This window comes from Mesoplodon densirostris, chromosome 16, assembly GCF_025265405.1.
Source record: "Mesoplodon densirostris isolate mMesDen1 chromosome 16, mMesDen1 primary haplotype, whole genome shotgun sequence".
Classification (NCBI taxonomy): Eukaryota; Metazoa; Chordata; class Mammalia; order Artiodactyla; family Ziphiidae; genus Mesoplodon; species Mesoplodon densirostris.
In genome coordinates this window covers 1,243,319-1,263,269 of record NC_082676.1, presented here as the reverse complement: position 1 = coordinate 1,263,269, position 19,951 = coordinate 1,243,319, and the positions used below count along the sequence as shown (strand labels likewise).

The 19,951-nt window shown below is 62.3% G+C and overlaps 1 protein-coding gene across 2 annotated transcripts; it reads left to right on the top strand.

Annotated features, from left to right (window-relative positions):
• The first annotated feature begins 3,970 nt into the window (after window positions 1-3,970).
• ARFGAP1 (ADP ribosylation factor GTPase activating protein 1) lies at window positions 3,971-15,771 on the top strand. 2 transcript variants are annotated; one of them, XM_060119833.1, is made up of 13 exons: window positions 3,971-4,094; window positions 6,860-6,923; window positions 7,077-7,186; window positions 7,378-7,549; window positions 7,948-8,048; window positions 8,834-8,920; window positions 9,395-9,491; window positions 10,287-10,343; window positions 11,466-11,498; window positions 12,933-12,989; window positions 13,487-13,546; window positions 14,101-14,177; window positions 15,168-15,771. In XM_060119833.1, exons 2-13 carry the CDS (start codon window positions 6,864-6,866, stop codon window positions 15,514-15,516), a joined length of 1,260 nt encoding a protein of 419 aa, XP_059975816.1. In that variant the 5' UTR covers window positions 3,971-4,094; window positions 6,860-6,863; the 3' UTR covers window positions 15,517-15,771. The 2 variants fall into 2 exon arrangements, with proteins under 2 accessions (XP_059975816.1, XP_059975817.1); XM_060119834.1 differs by lacking the exon at window positions 15,168-15,771 and adding an exon at window positions 14,805-15,130.
• The last annotated feature ends 4,180 nt before the right edge of the window (window positions 15,772-19,951 follow it).

The following is a 19,951-nucleotide window of genomic DNA, read 5'->3' as shown; positions in this document are numbered from 1 at the left end:
GGGTCCGTCTGGTCCTCTTCCTACCAGCGCCCAGCAAACAGTCGGCTCCATCCGCATCGCTGGAACAGAGCGAATGATCCTGACCTTGAGCCCTCCCTCTGGGAAACTGGGGCTGTTTCCATGTACCTGAGGCCCTGTCAGCCTCAAGGTGGGTCTAACTGCTCCCTGGAGCCCAGTGGGGGCTGGGTGGCATAGGCATATCCCCTTAAACACTGGGAGAAACACCCCTGCCCCCGAGCTGAGCCCAATATGGGAGAGATTTCAAGAGGAGTTAAGAGTCCAGAGAGAGACCGAGGGCTCTGGCGACATCCATGGCCAGCGACCACCTCTCCAGGCGGCCCTGGAGCACTGGCCAGTCAATGGGATTAGATAGTCATTTCAAGATGCCCCCAAGGTCCTGCCATGCCCCAGGCTCCTGGAGGCCCACAGAATGGCTGATCTTTAAATACAGGCAGCGAGACTTCCTGAGAGCCACCCTCCCAGGCAGGGAAGGAGCCTTGTCTTCACGGGGCCCCACATGGCCCCTCCTCAGCCCACACTGGTTTCAGGAACACAGACCTGTGGGCCATGCCCAGGGTGCAGGGCGGACCAGTGCTCCTGGGGGCGAGGCGGACACAGCCCTGGCTTCATTTCTCCCCGCGCGCAGGAGCTCCGGACGCGCGCTGCTGGGGTGCCCCTGGGGTCTGAGTAGCCTGGGCCCGCATCTGTGTGCTGCTGACACTGGCCGGGGCCAGGGCGGTCTCTCCGACTCCAAGCTGCAGCCTCTGCTGCTGTGCAAAGCGGGTATGGCAGTCCCTGCTTCTCTGGGAAGCCCTGTGGGCGGCACCTCTTCTGGGGCACACCCCAACGCCACACCTGTTGTCTCTGTGTGCGTGGGGGACTCACTACAATGACCTTGAGCCTAACGAGCCTTAAGGCACAGACCACACATGCAATACCATGCACACATGTATACCCACACACACCAATCACATGCACACTGCACACACGTGCAAACCCAAACATGTTCACAGATGTGTACACTTACACACATGTACACACATGGTCCTCACCAGTCCTGTGTAGCCTCAGCTGTTTCCTTAGGCTCTGCCACCCCTGATGGCAGCTGGCTGGACCCCTGGGACCCGGCTGTGAGACCCTGACAGGGTCACGGTTGACCAGTGCTCATGGCCCAACCCAATTTCTCTGTCACTTGCACATGTTTGGAATGAAACTGACCTCTGAGACTGGTGCTGGGTCAGATCAGAGGACACAACTGCGCCCCCAGTGGACGCTCGCCCCACATGCCCTCCTTCTACTCTGAGGAAGATGTTACACAGGCTGGGTACCAACCTCGGCTCCTCCACTTACTGCCTTTTCGACCTGGGGCAAATTGCTTACTTGTTCTGCGCCTCTGTTTCTTCACCTGAACAACAGGTTCACATCAGAAAGAGCTGCACGGCTGTGCAGTTTACACAAGATCTTCCTTATCAAGCCCAGGGCCTGACTTCTGGCAAGCAGGCAGGAAGCGTGGGCCCCTGTCCTGGAAGGGGAACTGGGGTCCTCCTTTCACAGACGGGGAAATTGAGTCCAGGAGGCAGCAGTGATGTGTCCCGGGTCCCACGGTGACTTCACAGGTGAACTTGTGTGGCCCAGGCCAGCCCCAGCCTTGTGTAGCCATTTACCCTAAGGTTTTCATATTGCTGCCCTCGTATTCCCTTCAGTTTTATTCATATCATATCGAGAGCTTCAGCAGCCCTGGGGAGGAAACCACAAAGATGAGCACGTTACTCTAACTGGAAATTAATGTACTGCGGCAGTTCTAGAAGAAAAACAAATTATCTAAATATTTCAGATGGGGTAATAAAAAATTTCCTGTTTGCAGCTGCATGTTCTGCTCCATTCACCACTTCAATGCCCAGATTGATCCTCTGTTACTTGGTCACTGAGCCAGCCTTGAGATGGCAGAGAGAGGCAGGGGCACCACGGATGCTATGAGGAGGCAGGCTTGCCCTGTCCTTGCAGTGGCCACCTCCCTGCTCTTGGCTCTGGGGACGAGCGTAGCCCCAGGCCTCCAGAGCCGGGGTGGAGTAGGGGTTGACCTTTTAGCTTTATGATCAGAAAACTGAAAGTTCAGCCTCTGCTTGTTGTTTGCACTAGCCAGCACCAAATGTTGGCTTCCACTGTGCCCTTTCAGGGACCGCCTTCCCTTTTCCTCTCCTCCCTTTCAACATCCTTCATAGCCCGCTTCCTCCAGGGAGCCCACGTAAGGAATCCAGCACGTGGCTCTTGCTCTCTGAACTTGTGGAACCCACACAGTCCCAGCCCCAGGGTCTCGTGCCGAAATCTACACTGTCTCACATTGTCCTTGTGTAGACCCTGTGGGTGCCCCGTGCACATCACCTCAGTCCTCTTGTTTCTGTGATGCCAGTGGCTTCTCACTGCAAGCCCTACTGGCTCCTTCCTGAGGGCTTCCCCTAGCTGCATGAGGTGCTCATGCTAAGCTGGGCACAGGGTGGGCTGGAAGGGCCAGGAAGCTAAGATAATCCTCCAGGGCAGCTTTCAACCAGCAATGGAGGGAAATGCAAATGAGATAACCCAGCGTACACGCCCGACACTGGAGCTCTCACACGGCTGGTGGGGTGTGAGATGGTACAGCCATTTTGGAAGACTGCTTCACAATTTCTTATGAAGTTCAACATACACCTCCCCGATCACCCAGCAACTTAACTTCTAGGTAATTATGCAAAAGAAATGTTAAAATATACCCATGTGAATTTCGGGGCAGCTTTATTCACAATACCCAAGACTCAGAAATGACTCCACTGTCCAATATGTAAATGGATAAACAAAGAGTTATATTCGTTTAACAGAATAGTATTCAGCAATAAAAAGGAATGAAGTGCTGACATGCTACAACATGGATGAACCTCGAAAACATTATGCTAAGTGAAAGAAGCCATTCAAAAGAGTATTTATTGCATGATTCTATTTATATGAAGTTCTAGAACAGGTAAACTAAGAAATGGGAATAAAAGTAAGAACAGTGGTTGCCTGTGATGGAAATGTTCTATAATTGATCATGGTGGAGGTTACATTGGAGTATGCATTTCTCAAAACTCATTGAACGTAAATTATTGAATGAAATTATATCTCAGTAAAAATGTTCATACTTGATCCCTCCAAAAGTTACATAGACGAATGAAGAATATGTGGAATACACATAAGAGCACAGAGTAAAAACAAAACCAAAAATCACTTGCAGTTATACTCCCCAGAGATCATCACTCTGGACAGTTTTCTTTCTACAGTCATATTTCCCATATTTGGGATTCTACTATTCACATTGCTTTGCAGCCTGCTTGCAACGTCTCCAGCTGTCCTCCGTGCCCACCCCCTACCCTTCTCCACCTCAGACTGCACCGGTGGGCCCGGCCAGTGGGTGGCAAAATCGGGAGACCAGAGGGTGAGAGGCCAGAGAGGCCGGTATTTGTTCCTGTGGCTTCTTCTACTAGGTCACCTTGGGCTGGTCATGCCCTCAAGAAAAGATGACAGCTCCTCTTGGGGAGCGGCCCTGAGAACACTGCCCTTCCCGAGTCCGGGAACCCCTCCTTCCCCCTTTTCCTTGGAGTCTGCTGACGTCACAGCTCTGCTGCTCCAGCCCTGGGTTCCCGCAGAATTCCTGCGGTGCCCTAAACCCGCGCATACCCTCCTAACCAGCCCCCTTGTGAGTAAACGCCCATGAATCGTTCTAGTTTGAGCAGGCCATCAGTTTCCCGTCTGATCCTGACGGCGCAGCGCTGGTGAGCACGGCTGCCAGTCCCCAGGCTACCGCGGTCCCCGCTGGACTAGCAGCTCTGACACAGCAGCCCGGAGGAGGACGCGTCCCCATAGCTACGGGGTGAGGCAGCGCTTCCGGCCAAGCAGGCGGGGAGGAAGGCCCGCCCCCGCCGGCCCGTCCCCGGCTTCCCGTGAGGCGTTGCGAGGCGCGACGTAGCCGGAAGCGGGTGGCGGTGGGGTGGGTGGTCGGCGCTCGTCCTCGGTGTGGTTCGCGGCGCGGCCGACCCCGGCCTTACCCGGCCCGACCCGGCGCGCAGGATCGAGCCCTCTGCCCGGTAAGCGCGCGGCCGAGGCCCCGAGGCCCCGGCTCCCCTCGGGCTGGTTCACGGCCCCTCCCGGCGGCCGCCTCCGCCCAGACCCACACCCGCCCCGAGGCCGCTGTCCGCAGGACCTGGAAGCGCCCACCCCGCCCTCCCCCGGCCACCCCGGGGCTAGTCCACGGGCCCCCGGCCGTCCCCCCTCCTCTGGCCGCCCCCGCCTGGACCCCCCCCCCCCCCCGCAGCTCGCTCCCGGCCCCCAGCCTTCTTTCCTCTGAGGCTGTCACGGGCCGCTGCCCACCAACACCCCCTCCGTGGGGCGAGCCGGCCCTGCCCCGTCCCTTCCTTCGGAACCAGGAGCTGGTTTGGACACAGGGTCCCGTCAGGCCGGGTCTGAGTTCTGAAGGGGCTTCCACTCCTAAGAGGGAAGGGTCCTCCCCCTCGGTGTTGTAGAGGCCGGTCTAATCGGAAATGGAAGCCTCGCCCTTGGTGGCCGTGGGTGATCGTCTTGGGGGAGGGAGAGGAAACTAAGAAGGGACTTTGGAATTCTCTGTCAGTGTCCGTGCGTTTAGGTAGAAGAACTGTGCTTCTCGTCTGCCCTGTTAAACAGCTTCATCGCTGACCACCCATGTGAGAGTTAATTGTGTCATTCAGTGTAGGCCTAACGGTTCCGCCATCCTCTGTGGGGCTGTGATAATGGCCCAGGGGATAATTAGCGTTTTAAGTTGGCTTTGGCATCCCTTCCTGGGACCATACCCTGCAGAAGTTCAGTAGTAATGGTGTTTTAAGGTGAGAAACGGTTGTTCTTTGGTGTCGGTGCTTCGGGGGCCTCAGGTGGTTTCTGAGAAAGATGAGCAGGATTTCTGCCTGTCGCCTGTATAACAGCCCCAAGCGGTGTCCCTAAGTCATCCCTTTTCATCTCAGGCATTCAGGAAGTCCCAACTTAAGGAACAGCGTTCTGCCGTCTGACAAGTGGCTTCTTCCGTAAACTGAGAAGTGTTATTTGGTTCACCGTTTACTGAGGCCATGTTCACTTGCAGAGAGCTATGTTTGGTTTCAAGCATTAATGCAGAAGTTCTTGGATTATTTTTCAAGACAAACTATAGTTTTGAAAGTTAGGAAGTATTTGTTTTTTATGTATTAAAGTTAGCATTTCACAGAAGTACAGAATTCTCACGTCCAAAAAAAGTTCCTTTTCAATCCGAGCCAAGTCATTTACTTTTCACGTATTTTCCTTGCAGTACTCTTGCAGACACTCTCTCTGCCTTCTTTTACGCAGTTAGAAATTCAGGGCAGGCTCACCCCAGTTCTGACTTTTGTTTGCCTGGGTCCTGTTGGCCAGAATGGGATCCTCTGGGCAGGCACAGTTCTCTGGAAAGAGCTCCCAGGGGCCACCCATTTCTGCCTTCGCTCTGTGGGTGACTGGAGCTCAGCGCGAGGACAGAGTCCCACCTGGATGGGTCGGGCTGGGTGCTGGGTGCTGGGCAGGATTGTGGGTTCAGGTGTTTGCCTTCGAGACCATCATGCACAGCACAGAGAAATACAGAGCAGAAAGGCGCCTCCGGCGAGCCCTTGGCTTTGTTTCCCTCAGTTACAGAAAGCAGACATTTGTCTCCTAACCTCAGCTGGCTCAGAAGTGGGCGTTGTGGGCGTTAGGCATTCTGGGGCTCAGGATTCAGGAGGCCTGGGTGTGGGGAGAGGCAGGGTCCCCTTGGGGAGTAACCGAGGGTGACTGCTGCCCCTGGGATTTTCACGCTAAAGCATTGGCAGGGAAGCTGGTTGGAGCCGTCCCTCACAGACAGTGGCGTGTGCAGGGTCAGAGGCTGGAGACACCCCAGCAGCCCACGTGTGTGGCTCTGTCCCTTAAGCGGCCTGTGTGTCCTGAGAGGACGCATGCTGCCGGGGGAGCTGGAGGGACAGCCTGCAGGTCCTGGTCACGAGGGAAGGGCCAGCCTGAGACTCAGGCTGGGCATCCATGGGGTTACTTTACTGCCGACACCACGCTGAGCTCCCTCCCCATGCCCCGCCTGAAACTTACCGGGCCACCACTTGAACTTGAACTTGAACTTTGCGGAAGCTAGGAGATCTATAAAGAAGTAAATGGGTTTTCTCTTCAGCTCAGGCTGTGTGGCTGCTGTTCCCCGGCAGTGTCCCCCTGAGGCGCGGTGGGAGGTCTGCTGGTCCATAGGCCCCTGTCCTTGCCCTGCTGTGGCCATGCTGTCTGTCACCTCCATCCTTCAGATGGTCCCAGGGAGGCCAGCCTCTTCCTGTGTCAATCGGGGCCACTGCTTCCGCCCCAGGCCAGTAGCCTCCTTGCACTGGTAGTAAGGTAGAGGGGCTGCGGGGGCCGAGCACGTGGGGCTCCCTGTCTTCGGATACTGTCAGCTCAAGTCTGGTGTGTCGCCCTGAAAAGGGGAAATGAGATTTAACAGCCAGTCTGAGCACGTTTTGTGAAGACCACCCCTTGCTGTGAACTTCACCAGAAGACGGATGTTTTTATAAATCATGTGGTCTTGATAGTACATGATGAGCGGCCTCCAGTAATTGCGCATTGCCCCTAATAATCACGTTGTGGTTGGCCCGGGAGCGTCCAGACTGATCTCGGCTTTTCTTAGCACGTGGAGAGCAGGTTCCTGCAGTCAGTAGCCCTGTTCCCCTGCAGCTTCCAAGCAGCTTCACGGAATTTCTTGAAGTCATACTTTGTAGTGTGTTTGCACCAAAGGTTGATCTTCTTGTGAAGTGACCAATTTGGAAGTTGAAAAGTTTGTTTTTCTCTTTCACAGTGCCATGGCCAGCCCGAGAACCAGGAAAGTTCTTAAGGAAGTTCGGGTGCAAGATGAAAACAACGTAAGTGTCCGCTTTTCCTTGACCCTCGGCTTAGGTTCCGGGTCCTCTCAGAGTCCTCCCTCCCTGTCACCGTTGGCCTCCCAGCCAGCCTCCCTCTGCCCGCTCTGGGGGCCCTGCCCCGCCCCGGCTGAGTCGCCTGGGCGCTCTTCGCAGGTGTGTTTTGAGTGCGGCGCCTTCAACCCTCAGTGGGTGAGCGTGACCTACGGCATCTGGATCTGCCTGGAGTGCTCGGGGAAGCACCGCGGGCTCGGGGTGCACCTCAGGTCAGTGCCCTCTGCTCCTGGCCTGCCGCCTGGCGGGTGACGGGAAGGTGCGGGCCACCCACAGGCCGGCTCCTACCCGCTCCGGCGCTCCGGCGCTCCGGCACAGGAGGTGCACGTGTCTAATTCCAGCCTGTTTGGGGTGGGCTCTTGGATGCTGGTACTGGTGGCGAGGTCGGCCCTCTGGTGTGTAGCTTTGTCCGTTCCGTCACTATGGACAAGTGGAAGGACGCGGAGCTGGAGAAGATGAAGGCGGGCGGGAACGCTAAATTCCGGGAGTTCCTGGAGTGTCAAGAGGACTATGACCCCTGCTGGTCCCTGCAGGAGAAGTACAACAGCAAGGCCGCCGCCCTCTTCAGGGACAAGGTGAGGACAGGCCGCCTGGCCGTGTGCAGGCTGCTCCGTCCATCGGCCGCTGTAGTGGTTCCAGGAGCTGAGATCTCCTGTGGGTTCTGACACGACACGGAGGCCACGTGCAGTCCACACACAGACAGGACGCGTGGCCCCAGCTCGCCCCACCCAAGGGGAAGCAGGTGGCCTGTGACTAGGAGGGCTGAGGGATGGGCCCTCCTCGCAGCCCCTGGGGAGTGCTGCAGAGGGAGCCTGGGCGCCACGCCGACCGAGAGCTCGCTCACTCTGCCCGTCATGAGAGCCAGTCTCGATGTCGGCGCCCGCAGAGCCCCGGCCCGTGGCAGCTGAGCCCGAGGGGCTGTGTGCGGGGCAGGCGGCATCCACGCTGCCTGACACCCTGGCTCCCTCTGCAGGTGGCCGCTCTGGCCGAAGGCAGAGAATGGTCTCTGGAGTCATCGCCCGCCCAGAACTGGACCCCACCTCAGCCCAAGACACTGCCATCCTCTGTCCACCGGTAGCTACTTGTCTGGCCTACGGGCCGGGCTCTGGGCCGGGTTTGCCCGGCTCTGACCTTAACTGTGGCTCAGGGTCCCTGTGCTGTTGTGGTAACAGCTCCAGTTGTGAGCCGTTTCTGAAAGTCAGTGGGAAAAACAACTTTTTAAGTTACAATTCAAACTTTTAGTAGAAATTCAACCAGTAAAGGTACATCTGAAGTAGAAGCACCGTTCCCCGTTCCTCAGATCTGTGCCCACAGCACATGGCATCTCTGTAGGACCCAGTCTTGCTGCTGTTTACGTCTCCTGTCCTGCCTGAGGGCTGCCCACGTCCCCAGGGTGACCCATCCCCCTGGCGGGCATCCTGTGTCCTCTCGTGGGTTGGAGGCTGGTGTTCCGGGGTGACCGGTCTCAGAGAGAGCTCCCTGTTGACGCCAGGGGTGCCCAGCAGCCCTCCCCTCCTCCTCCCCCTTGTGTGGCGAGATGCCTGTCGGAAGGGCTCCAGATGCCTGTCGGAAGGGCTCCAGATCCCTGCCGAGCGCTTGCTTCGGCCTCGACCCCTGTGGCCTCCCTGCAGGCACGGGCAGGCGTAGAGCTGCTGTGCCCCCACCCAGGCTGCAGCGCCTCCCCCTGCTTCTTGCCGGCTTCAGCCGCTGTGTCTAAGCCTGAGCCACCCTCTGCTCCAAGCTTTGGAGGAGCCAGGTGTGAGCAGGTGGGCGTGACGGCACCTCCCAGAGACCCCCGTGGTCCTGTGGGCGTGTGCCCACCCCCGTCGGCCTCTCTGACCTCTGACCCTCCATTGCAGAGCCTCTGGCCAGCTGCGGAACTCCACCACCTCCGCGGACAAGGCTTTCGAAGACTGGCTGAATGATGACCTTGGCTCCTATCAAGGGTAAGGCCTCCGGAGGGCTCGGGGAAGCTGGGGGAGGCCCAGGCAGACCTGGCCCCCGGGAGTTTGGCCCCTGCGAGGGTTGGGGGAGGCTGCTGCCCGCATGTGCAGGGGGTGCAGAATCGGCAGGCCTCCTGGGGTGCTGCCTGGCAGCCCAGGTTCAGGTTGGGGGCTTGAGTGGAGAGAAAACCACTGCTAAGAATGCTTGCGAGCAGAAAGGACGTGTTTCCTTCCTGGAACCTGCCTGACCTGTGGTCGAGCCTGTCCCACTCCCTGCAGTGACCGGCTGTCGCTTTGGGTCGCGCCAGGTCCTCTGGCAGGTGCAGCAGGAGGGCCTCATCCCACGAACAGAGGAGAGCCTGACCCCACACTGGGGTGTGGGAGCCGCACGTCCTCCGGGGTGCCCGTCCCGGGTCTGGGCACCTCTGCACCCCCAGCTGTCGGGAGCAGCAGGGCTGTTGCTTGTGTCCCCGCCAGGGCCCAGGAGAACCGCTACGTGGGGTTTGGGAACACGGTACCGCCTCCGAAGAGGGAAGACGACTTCCTCAACAGCGCCATGTCGTCCCTGTACTCGGTGAGGACGCCTGTCCTGGCCGTTCCCCGCTCCCCAGGGGCCTCCCCGAGCCTGGCTGTCCTGGGATCGTGCGCTGGCCCGTCTCACAGAGGCCCCCCTCCCTTTCCTTCACTGACGTCCTCTTCTTAAAGCGCTGCTTACGGTGTTTAATCCCACGTGTGTTTTGTCGTTTGTTTACTTTGGCTACAAAACACATCCCTCAGATTTAGCAAGGCTCGTTTCCTCTGAGCGGAGCCCTCCTGGCCGCCCGCTCCTGGCAGAGCCTCCCAAGCGTGTGGGTTCTGGACCAGGGCTGCCCCAGGGAAGAAGGGGGCTGTCGGCCTGGCCCCCGGTGCGGGAGCCTGTTTTCCAGAAGCGCCTCCCAGGCTGTAGTGTGTGTGTCTCCGTGTGGCCCCGCCCCGCCCTGGGGAAGAGGCCCACGCACTTGTCTTCTCAGTTCCTCGCGAGGGTCCCTCCGCGGCTCCTTCAGGTGGAGCAGGCCGAGTTGGGGTTTAAATGAAGAATTTCTATTTCCAAATTGCTTTCATCTATCTTGGAGGCTTAGGGGAAACAACCTTGGACTCAGAGGAAGGAGGACAGCTTTCAGTGCCCCCAGCGCCCCGTGTCTGGAGGGGCGGCGGGGCGCTTCGGGGGAAGGCGTGTCTCCAGGGATCCGGGCCAGGAGCTGCTTCTGGGGCCCTGGCTGCGTCCTTCCCACAGAACGTGGGTGCGAGGCGGCCGGCGCGTGTCTGAGGAGCACCCCCTTGGTGGCCACATGTGGAGCCACCGTGTGGCTTCTGTGTCACTTCCTTTCAGGGCTGGAGCAGTTTCGCCACTGGAGCAAGCAGGTTTGCCTCAGCAGCTAAGGAGGGTGTAAGTAGCCTGTCCCGTCATGCGGCCGCGCAGGCCAGGTGGCTCTGGGAGACCAGGGGGTCCTGACGGGGCTCAGGCCACGTGTCCATGTGCCCTGAGTGGGTTTCGGTGAGCGGCCTCTCGCCCTGGCGAATCCTCCAGGCCCCACGGACGTTCTTTGCTGTGACAGCTGGTGGTGTACCGGGCAGAGCGGAGCTGCCTGCAGGGGCTGGGCTGGCTCCAGAAGGCGGGTGCCGGCAGGGGGTCAGGGTGACCCAGGTTTCCCTGCCTCCCCTCCCCCGGCACAAGCGAAGCCTGGAGTTGCTGCTGCTGGGTCTCCAGGGTATAGACAGCCCGAGTTTCCTCTTGCCCTCCTGCTCCTGGGCTCGAGGCGAGGCAGGATTTGAGGGTTTTGTCAGAACAGGCAGCTGGGTCGTGGGCACGTGCGCGGCTCCTGGCAGTGACTGGGTGGAGGCCAGGCAGGAGGGGACAGGACAGAGGCGTGCGCGAGGATACGGGCCTGGCGAGGAGACCCTGTCGTGGTGGGGACAGGAACGCCCGGAGCAGGGATGGGAGGCTGACTGGCAGGCTGACGCAGAGCACACAGGCCCTGGAGAGGCCAGGACAGGAGTTTCTGAGGGCCAGAGCCCGCGGAGGAGCCTGGCGTTGGGGCACCAGCGCTTTGCCACGTGGCCTCTGCTGATTCTTTCTGGGGCTTTGCGGGGCTGCGGTGGGGATCCAGGCCTTTCCCTCTTTACTTATTATGAGAGCGGCCGGGGTGCTGGGCAGAGGTGAGAGGTGTGACCAGACTGCACTCAGCAGCGACGGGGAGAGCTCGCTAGAGAGGGACCTGCCCCACCTGTGGGCCTGTGGGTGGCCTGTGCGCCCTGCGTTCCAGAGCAGGGAGGTCGGCATCAGCCCTGCTCCCTCACCCTGGGTGCCCCTCCCCTGACGGCCTCCCTCCAGGGGAAGCGGGTGTGGTGGGCAGCTTTGCAGGGCCCCTTAGAGCTGCTGTGGGGTGAGCACCAGTGCCTCGCGGCCGTCAGGAGACCCGCACGGGTGTCTGGGCCCCAAGGATGTGCAGCCCTCGTGGCTGGTGTCAGGCGGCTGACCAGAAAGCCCTTTCTCTGTGTTTCCTTTCAGGCGACAAAGTTTGGATCCCAGGCAAGTCAAAAGGTAACAAAGGAAGCCTCTGCATTCGTGCTCTCAGGGTTTCTAGGCTGGTCGCCTGCTTCGTGCCCTGCGCTCAGGGGAAGGGCACTTCTGCGGGCAACTCGGGCGCTGACAGGCCCGTGCATGCATTTGCCTCCCAGGCTCACGTGTCCATGTGTCACTTTGGGCGCCTGTGGGTTAGCAGGTGGAGGAGGCTTAGATCCTTCCCCGTCCCTGGTAGGGGGGCAGCCATAGGCCCCTGTGCCCTTGGCCTCGTGGGGAAGGAGGCTCTGTGCCATGTCAACCGCACACGGGAGGCCCAGCGCCCCCCAGGGGACCGGGCTCTGCATCCTGTGGCAACAGCGTGCCTCTGTCCCTGGTTAGCGCCCTCCTTTCTCGTGGGCGGCATCTCAGGCCCTGGTGTTCGTCTTTTCCTCACACCTTGGCTGGCAGCCCCGGCGGTCCCGGCGTGGTGCCAGGCCGTCCAAGAAGCCTCTGGGGCCACGCGGGCCCCCTCACGCCCCGAGGGCTGATCTCTCTGAGCCCCTATCTCAACTCCCTAATCGCTCGCTCCTACCGTGCTGGAAAGGTCCCAGGTGGGAGGCGCCGGGTCTGGTGAGCGTGCGGTGCCCACGGGACCCTGTCCTGGTTGTTGCTGAACAGCGCTCCCACCGCCTCGCTCTCTCTCCCACCCCCACCCCCCGTCTCCCCATGCTGTCTGGGTAAAGTTCTGGGGTTCCAAGCAGCAGCCAGAGCTGGTAAGGCCGCACCCATGCTCGTGCATGCCACCCCCCACCGTGTGTATGGCGCGTGTCCTGCTCCGAGGGGCCCACGCTGTGGCCTGCATGTCGGTGCTCCCTGTCCTCACGCTCAGAGCGGCTCCCCAGCCCGATGGGCTCCCACGTGGCCTGTCCACGGTGCTCGGGCGTCCACGTCTCAGGCAGGAGGCGCGGGATCCGGAACCTGAGGCGGCTGCTGTAGCGGTGCTGGAGAGTCCGGTGCCAGTGGCGAAGGCCCTGCTCCGTGGTTGCCTCCCCTCCGTCCTGCCTGCACCCCACCCAAGCTGCTGGCCTGGGCTCGCTCCCCGGCTGCATCCCCTGCTGTCCCAACGCCCGCAGGGTGCCTGGAGGGCAGGTGGGGCTTGGGATCCACCCATCTGTGTCGGGGGGATGCCAGGGGCTGTTCTCCTGGGATGGATCCTGTGGGCTCCGACCGGGAGAGCCTGATGGTGGCCACCAGATGGGGTGGACTTCCAAGAGCTGGCTGCTGTCCCGAGCCCCTTCCCAGGGCGCGTAGGCAGGGGCAGCGGTCTCCAGCCTCTGCGACAGCCTGGAGCATCGGGTGCTGGTGGGCTGCTCGCCATCTGCAGCCTTCCCTCCGCGGGCGGGGCTCGCAGTCCTGAGGTGAACGTGCTGCCACGTACGCGGCTTTTTCTCATCGCATCTGTCCTTCCAACAGGCATCAGAGCTGGGCCACAGTCTGAACGAGAGTGTCCTCAAACCTGCCCAGGAGAAGGTAACGCGGGGACTCCGGTACTCGGCTGCGTGCGTCTCCCGTGGGCCTCGTTCGGGGGGCACCTGGTGCTGGGAGGCACTGTTGGGGCTTCAGACCCCCGTGCTCACTCCCTGTGTCCCCAAGCGTGCGTCGTGCCTGTGGCTCTCGTCCCCCAGCCCTGCAAGGCCTGGCCTTGTACTCTGCTCCCGCGTGGCTGTCTGTGTGTCCAGCCCCTCACCCCAGAGGAGGCCAAGGCGGCGAGAGAAGCTCCCGGGGGTGGGGGGCGTGCGGTTTGCGGCCAGTGCCAGCCTGTGCTCGGGAGACCACCGGAGGAGGGTCCGAGCGAGACCGGCCCGGGCTGCGGTGTGGTCGGCTTGCTCCTTGCCTTCACTTCTGGGGAGGGGGCGACGCGGCGCGGAGACAGGTCCCCTGACAGGTGTCGGTGGGCGTTGTCCTTTGTCAGTAATGGGCAGCGGGGCATCTGCCTCGGCTATGACGATGCTGTTTCGATCCACCAGGTGAAGGAGGGAAAGATTTTTGATGATGTGTCCAGTGGGTTCTCTGAGTTGGCGGCCAAGGTAGGGAAGCCCCGCCTGACAGGCGGGCTCGGCTGAAAGCGTCTCCATATTCCAAGGAGCCCGGAACCGCGAGCAGGAAGGGCCGGGCGCTTCATGCCCCGTATGGCTTCTTGGCCCAAGGGGCCTGTAGGACGTGAGGAGGGTCAGGTAGACGCTCCGGTGCCGACAGCCTGAGGAATATGGAAACAGCTTGACGGGCACCCGTCACAGCCACTAACCTGTTGCTTCTTTTCTTTCTGCCCTTGTCTTGCTGCTGCCGACCTCCCCTGGTGAGTGCGCTGGGGGTGGCCGCCTTCTCTGCCTTAGCGCTGCTGGGGGTGGGGCGGGGGTCGGGTTGGCATTTGTCCTGCTTCCCACCCAGGAGTTTCTCCGCTGAGCTCCTGGGGCCACAGCCTCTGCGTCCACACAGCGGGCATCCTGCCGTCCCTGGCAGAGCCTGCCCGGGACGAACCGCCCGAGCCCCGTGGTGTCGCCGTGTTCCTAAACTTCACCCAAGTCTCTCAACTCTGCACTTGGCATCAGAGCCCAGGCTGAGCGCCTACGTCTCCTTCCAGGTCCAGGGAGTTGGTAGCAGGGGATGGAGGGACGTCACCACCTTTTTATCTGGGAGAGCGGAGGACCCGTTGGACAGGTATACTGGCCCCCCTTCCCGAAGTGGGCCCCCTTCCGTGGCATTCTCCCCTGGGGTCTCTGGGAGGCAGGTGTGTCTCCCCCAGGGGCTCAAGGGTCACAGTGCAGAAACCCCTGGAGCCCTGGGGGTGCAGAGAGGCACGTCGGCCCCCTGACCTCTTGCTCTGAAGCCCTGCCTTCGACCTCGTGGGAGCTGCCCCCATCCAGGGCTGGGGAGGGAGAGAGTCTCAGCCTTGCCTCTGGAACAGGCTGAGGGAGAGGGGGTGCGGCTGGGCTCTGACCCACCTCCCAGGACTCTGGAGCACTCAGGGCTCCCGCCCGGGCCTTTCTGCTGCGAGCCCAGACTGGTCAGCCTTCTTCTCTGACCCCAGGTGGGACCCTGGGGATCTGGTGCGGGCATGGATGGTCTCGGGCCAGGCCCGGAGCAGCGGCCACTCCGGCCGTGGCACGTGCTGTCCGTCTGCCCGAGGCCTGGGCGTGTTTCCCATGCTCGTGGACGGAATGCCTCAGTGCTTCCCCCTTTGCGTGCTGTCCGCTGTGCTCAGTGGTGTGACTGTGGTTTGAGGGACTGAGGGACTCCATGGTGCAGAGAAGGGTCTGGGTTTTTTTTTCCCCTTCATCGTTGCAGGCAACCAGCACTTTACGTTTTCCTTCAAAGCGTCCTGCGTTTGGGTGGGGCTGGTGGAGAGGCAGCTCCGGTGGCAGGAGGCCCGAGTCCCTCCCACAGGCTCCACGGCCTCAGCTCCATGGCGGAGCCGCCCTGAGGCTGGGTTTCCTCTGCCCTAGAGCGAGAACAGCGGCTCTGGGACCCTGAGTGGCACTGGCTGAGCGCCCTGGTTGGGGGTGGGGCTCTGGCTGGGGGCTTGGACTCGGCCTTGATCCCCATTCTCTGGGGAGGAGCCTGGGGAAGACCAGGCGGCTCAGGGCCACGCCGGCGACCTTCTGGACCTTCTGGTTCTGGGAGCCGCTCAGAGACCGCTCTCTGTCCCAGAGCCCCGGAGGGCCGGAGCTGTCCGAACAGCGGCGGGGACAGCTCCCACAGCACCACCGACCGGGACTTCTGGGAGGCCTTCGGGAGCACCGACCCTGCTAGGGCCCACAGGTCCCCGAGCAGCAACAGCTGGACATGTGCAGACCCCTCAGGCGACAAGAGGAGCTCAGACGGCTGGGACGCGTGGGGCTTGGGCCCCGCGTCTGCGTCCAGCAACGGGGACGGCGACAACATGGGTGGTGGGGAGGCCTGGGGGGGCGGGGTGGAGGGCAGGGCCAGGGCCAGGGCCGTCAAGGAGGGGGCACCGCCGGCCCCCGTGGACGACGGCTGGGACAACCAGGACTGGTAGGGTGCAGCGGCCACGCCGCCTCCTCGCTCCTTTTCACCCAAGAAGCAACGGCTGCGCGGGAAGACAGCCTCCGCGGGGACCCCAGGGGCGTGTGCCTCCCTGTCCCCGCTCTCCTGGGGCCCTGGGCCGGGTGCTGTCGCAGGAAGGGCTCCCTGCTGCTGCGGGATCGGCCACCCCCAGCCCCCACCCCCAGCGCGCTCGCTCGGTAATAAACACCCTCCCCAGCGGGCGCCCGCAGCTACCCGGTGACCGTGACTGAGGCCTGTGTCTCCTTGAAGCAACTTTCACTTCCCGGTCGCTCTCATTCTTTCCTCCTTTGGAAGAAACTGCCTGGTGTTTGAGAGCCGCCACCTGCCCCCTACCCTCCGCCCCCCAGTGCGTCTCTGCACCAGTGCCGGCCTGTGTCCGCCCGACCCAAGCACCGCCTGCCTGGCCTTGCCGTCACCCTAAAGCCCGTCATCAGCTCGGGGGGGTCGTGCAGCGGTGCCCTGGCACCCTGGCCTTCCTCGCAGCCCCTCTTCCAGCCTTCTTGCACTGTGGTTTGGATCTCACTGTTGCCCAAGCCCACTCGACTTTGACGGCTGTGTGCCGGCCACCCCGTTTTTACAGTCCGGCGCTGACGACCACGTGACACGACGCCGTGCTTGGTCCTCCGTCCCCACACTTGTTTCTGCCGGCCCTCAGGCCTCCTCTGTGATTGGTGTGCGACGTCCCTGCGCCCTGCCCCGTGGGACGGGCCCTCCCCGTGTGGACAGCGAGATTGCATGTGAAGACTCGTGGCAGGTCTGCGGCACGGCCCTGAGTGGGGAGTGGCAGCCCTGCTACCCACAGTTCTCCCCAAGGAAGACACCCATGGGGAATGGGACGCCCAGTGGCCAGCACCTGTGCTTTTGGCTGACCCTGAGGGTCTCAGTCACTGAACCAGTAGTCTGCCACGCTCGGATCTGAGGTCAGAGATCAGGCTTAGGGTGATGAGAAGACCCAGGTCAACCCAAGAGCCAGGGTCAAACATGGTCTGCCAGCCTGGGACCAAGTGTCCCAGAGCAGAGGCACTCAGGAGGGCCAGGTGTGAGGTGTGGGTCCTCACCGGGGCTGGTGGGCTGCATTGCAGGCGGCCCTCAGGTCAGCGCCGGGCTGGACAAGGGGGTGCAGTCTGTCCTGACACCCTTGTTTCCATGCTGGAACCCCAGCCTGTTGGGATCGGGACTCCGGGATCCTGCCCCGGCCCTGAAGGCTTCGGGGGCACTTGGTTCCTGTCGATTCTGGTCCACGAGGCCCGACCCGGAGGCCGAGTTCAGCTGGAGTAAGTTGCCCTCTGCCCGGGAGCCCCCCGCGCTGATGCGCGTGGCCCTGAGGCTGACTGGTCTGAGATGTGCTCTGCTCGCGGGCATCACGTCAGAACACTAAGTGGGTGGCCCGAGACCCCTCGCGGGCAAAGGACAGGCACCCCTGCTCTTCTGCAGGTCTGTTCGCTGGGCCCAGGACAGTGCCAGGCCCTCTCCTCCTGGCTGGGTTGGCAGTGACGGCCTGAGCATCCAGCTCCCTTGCCACACATGAGGGCATCTGCGCGGCACCCTCGTCCAGGGAAGAAAAGTTCCCAGTTGGGTGTGTGCCTGGAGGGCAGTTCTGTAAGGACAGTCCGGCACTCCCCTGGCCCTGGGTAGACTTGGGGCTGCCAGCTGGCGGTCAGCCAGCCTGCGTCATCCTGAAACTGCCTGCCCGAGGGCACCTGTGGCTGCCACGCAGGGCCGACTGGAGGCTCCAGGCTGGAGCTGTGTCTTCTGGGTGGTTCTGTGCTGTCCTGTTTCAGGGCAGCACTTTGGGCAGGGGGGCCCCGGGGTGAAGGCAGCCGGGTCTGCGTGGGGAGACAGGTCAGGCAGCCAGGGTGCCATGTAGGGCAGTCCTGGATCCTGTTCTCAGCTGAGCCCTGGTCGTGCTGAGCACACGGGGCCTCTGCCTCTCTGGACAACATACCCGTCGGCCGTGAAACTGCCCTCGGCCCCCTGGCTGCGTGCTGTCCTCCCCAGATTCCGGCTCCAGGAGGCCAGGCCAATCCACCAGCTGAGGCCTGGCCAGCCTCTGTCACCTGTTTGCCCCAGATCTCCTGGCCAAGACACTGCGACTGACCAGCAGACACCTAAAGGCAGCCCTTGCCCAGCTTAGCTTCCTTTTCCAGAGCTTTTGCAGGTGACCTGCGCTACCCAGTCCAACCATCGCTCCCAGGCAGATGGCCCTGCCCAGCGGGCCCAGGCCTACGGCACGCCATATACTGACAGCTCTCCTGGGACTCCACGCCCTGAGCCGGTCCTGGCTTCTTGGGCACCGTCTGGGGGGCTTTCTGGGCAGTGGGGGTCCTGTTCTCTGCACCTCCTCCCCAAGGGGCTGGGGAGACTCTGCTCAGCACTGAGGGCCGGCTTCCCAAGCGGTCAGGGCTGGGACTCCTGGGGCCACCTCCCCACTGCTGGGGCTGGGGCAAGTGGGGCCTTTGCTTGGGGTCCCCACTTGCACGCTAGAGTGAGGGCTGTGACGGCTGTGCTGCTTCCAGAAGGCCGACAGGACTTGCCCAGCAGGGGCCAGCCTGACTCTGTCCTGCCCTTTCTGAACTGTGACCATGGGCAGCTTGTGCCCTGGCTGAGCCCTGACGCTGCTAGGTGGGCTGCAAGGCCACAGGCCTCAGGGGCGTGGAGCACCTGCCAAGTGCAGGGACTCCTGGGTGGGCACATGGGTGGGGGCCTGCACGGAGTCCAGCCAAGAGCGCTCAGGACCTACTGGTTTGCGAGTGTGGAAAGCGGCGCCTTGGTGGGCTGCGTGAGCGTGCACATGCATGTTCCGAGCGCCTGTGAGCCGTGGACGTGGACAGACACGTATGTGCCAGTGTTTGTGTGTCTGCGGCCACCAGGCCAGGCGCCCTCTGCCGGCCTCCACTGGGGACTGCAGGGCCTGCCTGCACCACCGCCACCCCCACCCCCTGCTCCCAGCATCCAGTGCAGGGCATCCACCAGCACTGCAGCGTCCGGCGTCCAGCCATGGGTCCGCAGGCATGGGCGGCTGGCTCCCAGGCCACGGCAGGTCTCAGAACTGCCTTCGCCTCGGGTCCTCAGGCCCCTCCCAGATGCAGGAGCACCAACCGCAGGGCAGGGCTGGAGGCTAGGAGGGGCTCTGAGCGACCTGGGTCAAGGCCGGGAGCTGGCTGGATCCTGCAGTGCCTGCCCAGTGGCTGGGGGTTGGAGAGGGGGACAGGAGCCTCCAGGGGCGTTGGGAAGGGCCCCACCCCTCCAGCAGCATCCAGCCCCTGACCTTTGGCCTCTCCCAGTCTCCAGCGAATGTGGACTGGCCTCGGCCAGCCAGCAGCCCGAGGGGCCTGTGCTGCGCCCACCTCTCCCAAAGCACCTCTGCTTCCAGAAGCTGAGCCCAGAGCTGCCCTGGCAGCCTCAGAGCGGCTGGGGGGAGGGGGCCAGTCCGGTCCAGGTTGGGGTAGGGTGGTTCTAGGGGGTGAGTCCTGGGGTCCAGTAGGGGTTGGGTGCTTGGGGCCCAGGCTGGGTGCCCCACCCCGCGAGCCCTGGTTAGTGGGCCCAGCCTGCGGGGAACCTAGTCGGTCGGGGTGGGGCCTTCAGGGTGGGTGGGGAGGGCTGGGGGAGGGGCTGTGCTACGCTGGCCCTCACGGGCTGTGGAGGGTTGTAGAGAAGGGACAGGTGTGGAGGAGGCTTGGGGGGCGGGGCCCTGGAGAGGGACCCATGAGTGGCTTGGGTTTGGGGTCACGGGTCTTGGGGTGCGATGCCAGACGAGTGGGGAGGTTGTGAGGCTGGCGTGCCCCTGGGGTCCGGGTGCTGCTCCAGGCTGCCAGAGATCCCCGTGCCCATCACCCACAGCTTGGCGCCCAGGACCACACGTGGGGACCTTGGTCCCTGAGGTGCCTGCCTCGTGGGCCTCTTTGTAACAGACCACGTGGAGTGAGGGATAAAGGTGTTTGGCCCCTTGGTGCGTTGGATCCCACTCCGTGGTGCGATGGGGTCCTTTACACTGGGACCTGTGTCCCCTACGCTTGGAGAGACGTCCTGGGCAGCAGATGGGAAGAGTGGAGAGCTGAGGAGGGGGGCCAGGGGAGGGGGGCAAGCCACGGGGTGGGCGGGGGGTGGACTGGGGCAGTGACGTCGGAGGAAAGGGGCCTCATAAGCCACAGCCTCCCTGTGGATGCAGCAGGACCAGGGTAGACGGGAGCGCGGGACGGAGAGACGCTGCTCTGGGACGGGAGCAGGTTGGTGACTCGCCTCAGGGCCAGGTGGACAGGGAGGGGCCACCAGGGGATGCACCCAGGTCTGTGATCTGAGGATGACCTTGTCCTTCCAGACAGAGTGCGGGTGGGGAGCTGAGCTCCTTGCGGGGGCGGGCGCAGCAGGACCGGATGCCCAGTGTTGGTCTGGGGAGGGGGTCTGGC

What these genes read in the sequence shown, in the direction of transcription:
- ARFGAP1 (XM_060119833.1), top strand. Translation starts at nt 6,864, where the DNA reads ATGGCCAGCCCGAGAACCAGGAAAGTTCTTAAGGAAGTTCGGGTGCAA. An exon ending in GGGTGCAAGATGAAAACAAC is followed by an intron (nt 6,924 to 7,076) that starts GTAAGTGTCCGC and finishes CGCTCTTCGCAG; the next exon opens with GTGTGTTTTGAGTGCGGCGC. An exon ending in CCATGTCGTCCCTGTACTCG is followed by an intron (nt 9,492 to 10,286) that starts GTGAGGACGCCT and finishes ACTTCCTTTCAG; the next exon opens with GGCTGGAGCAGTTTCGCCAC.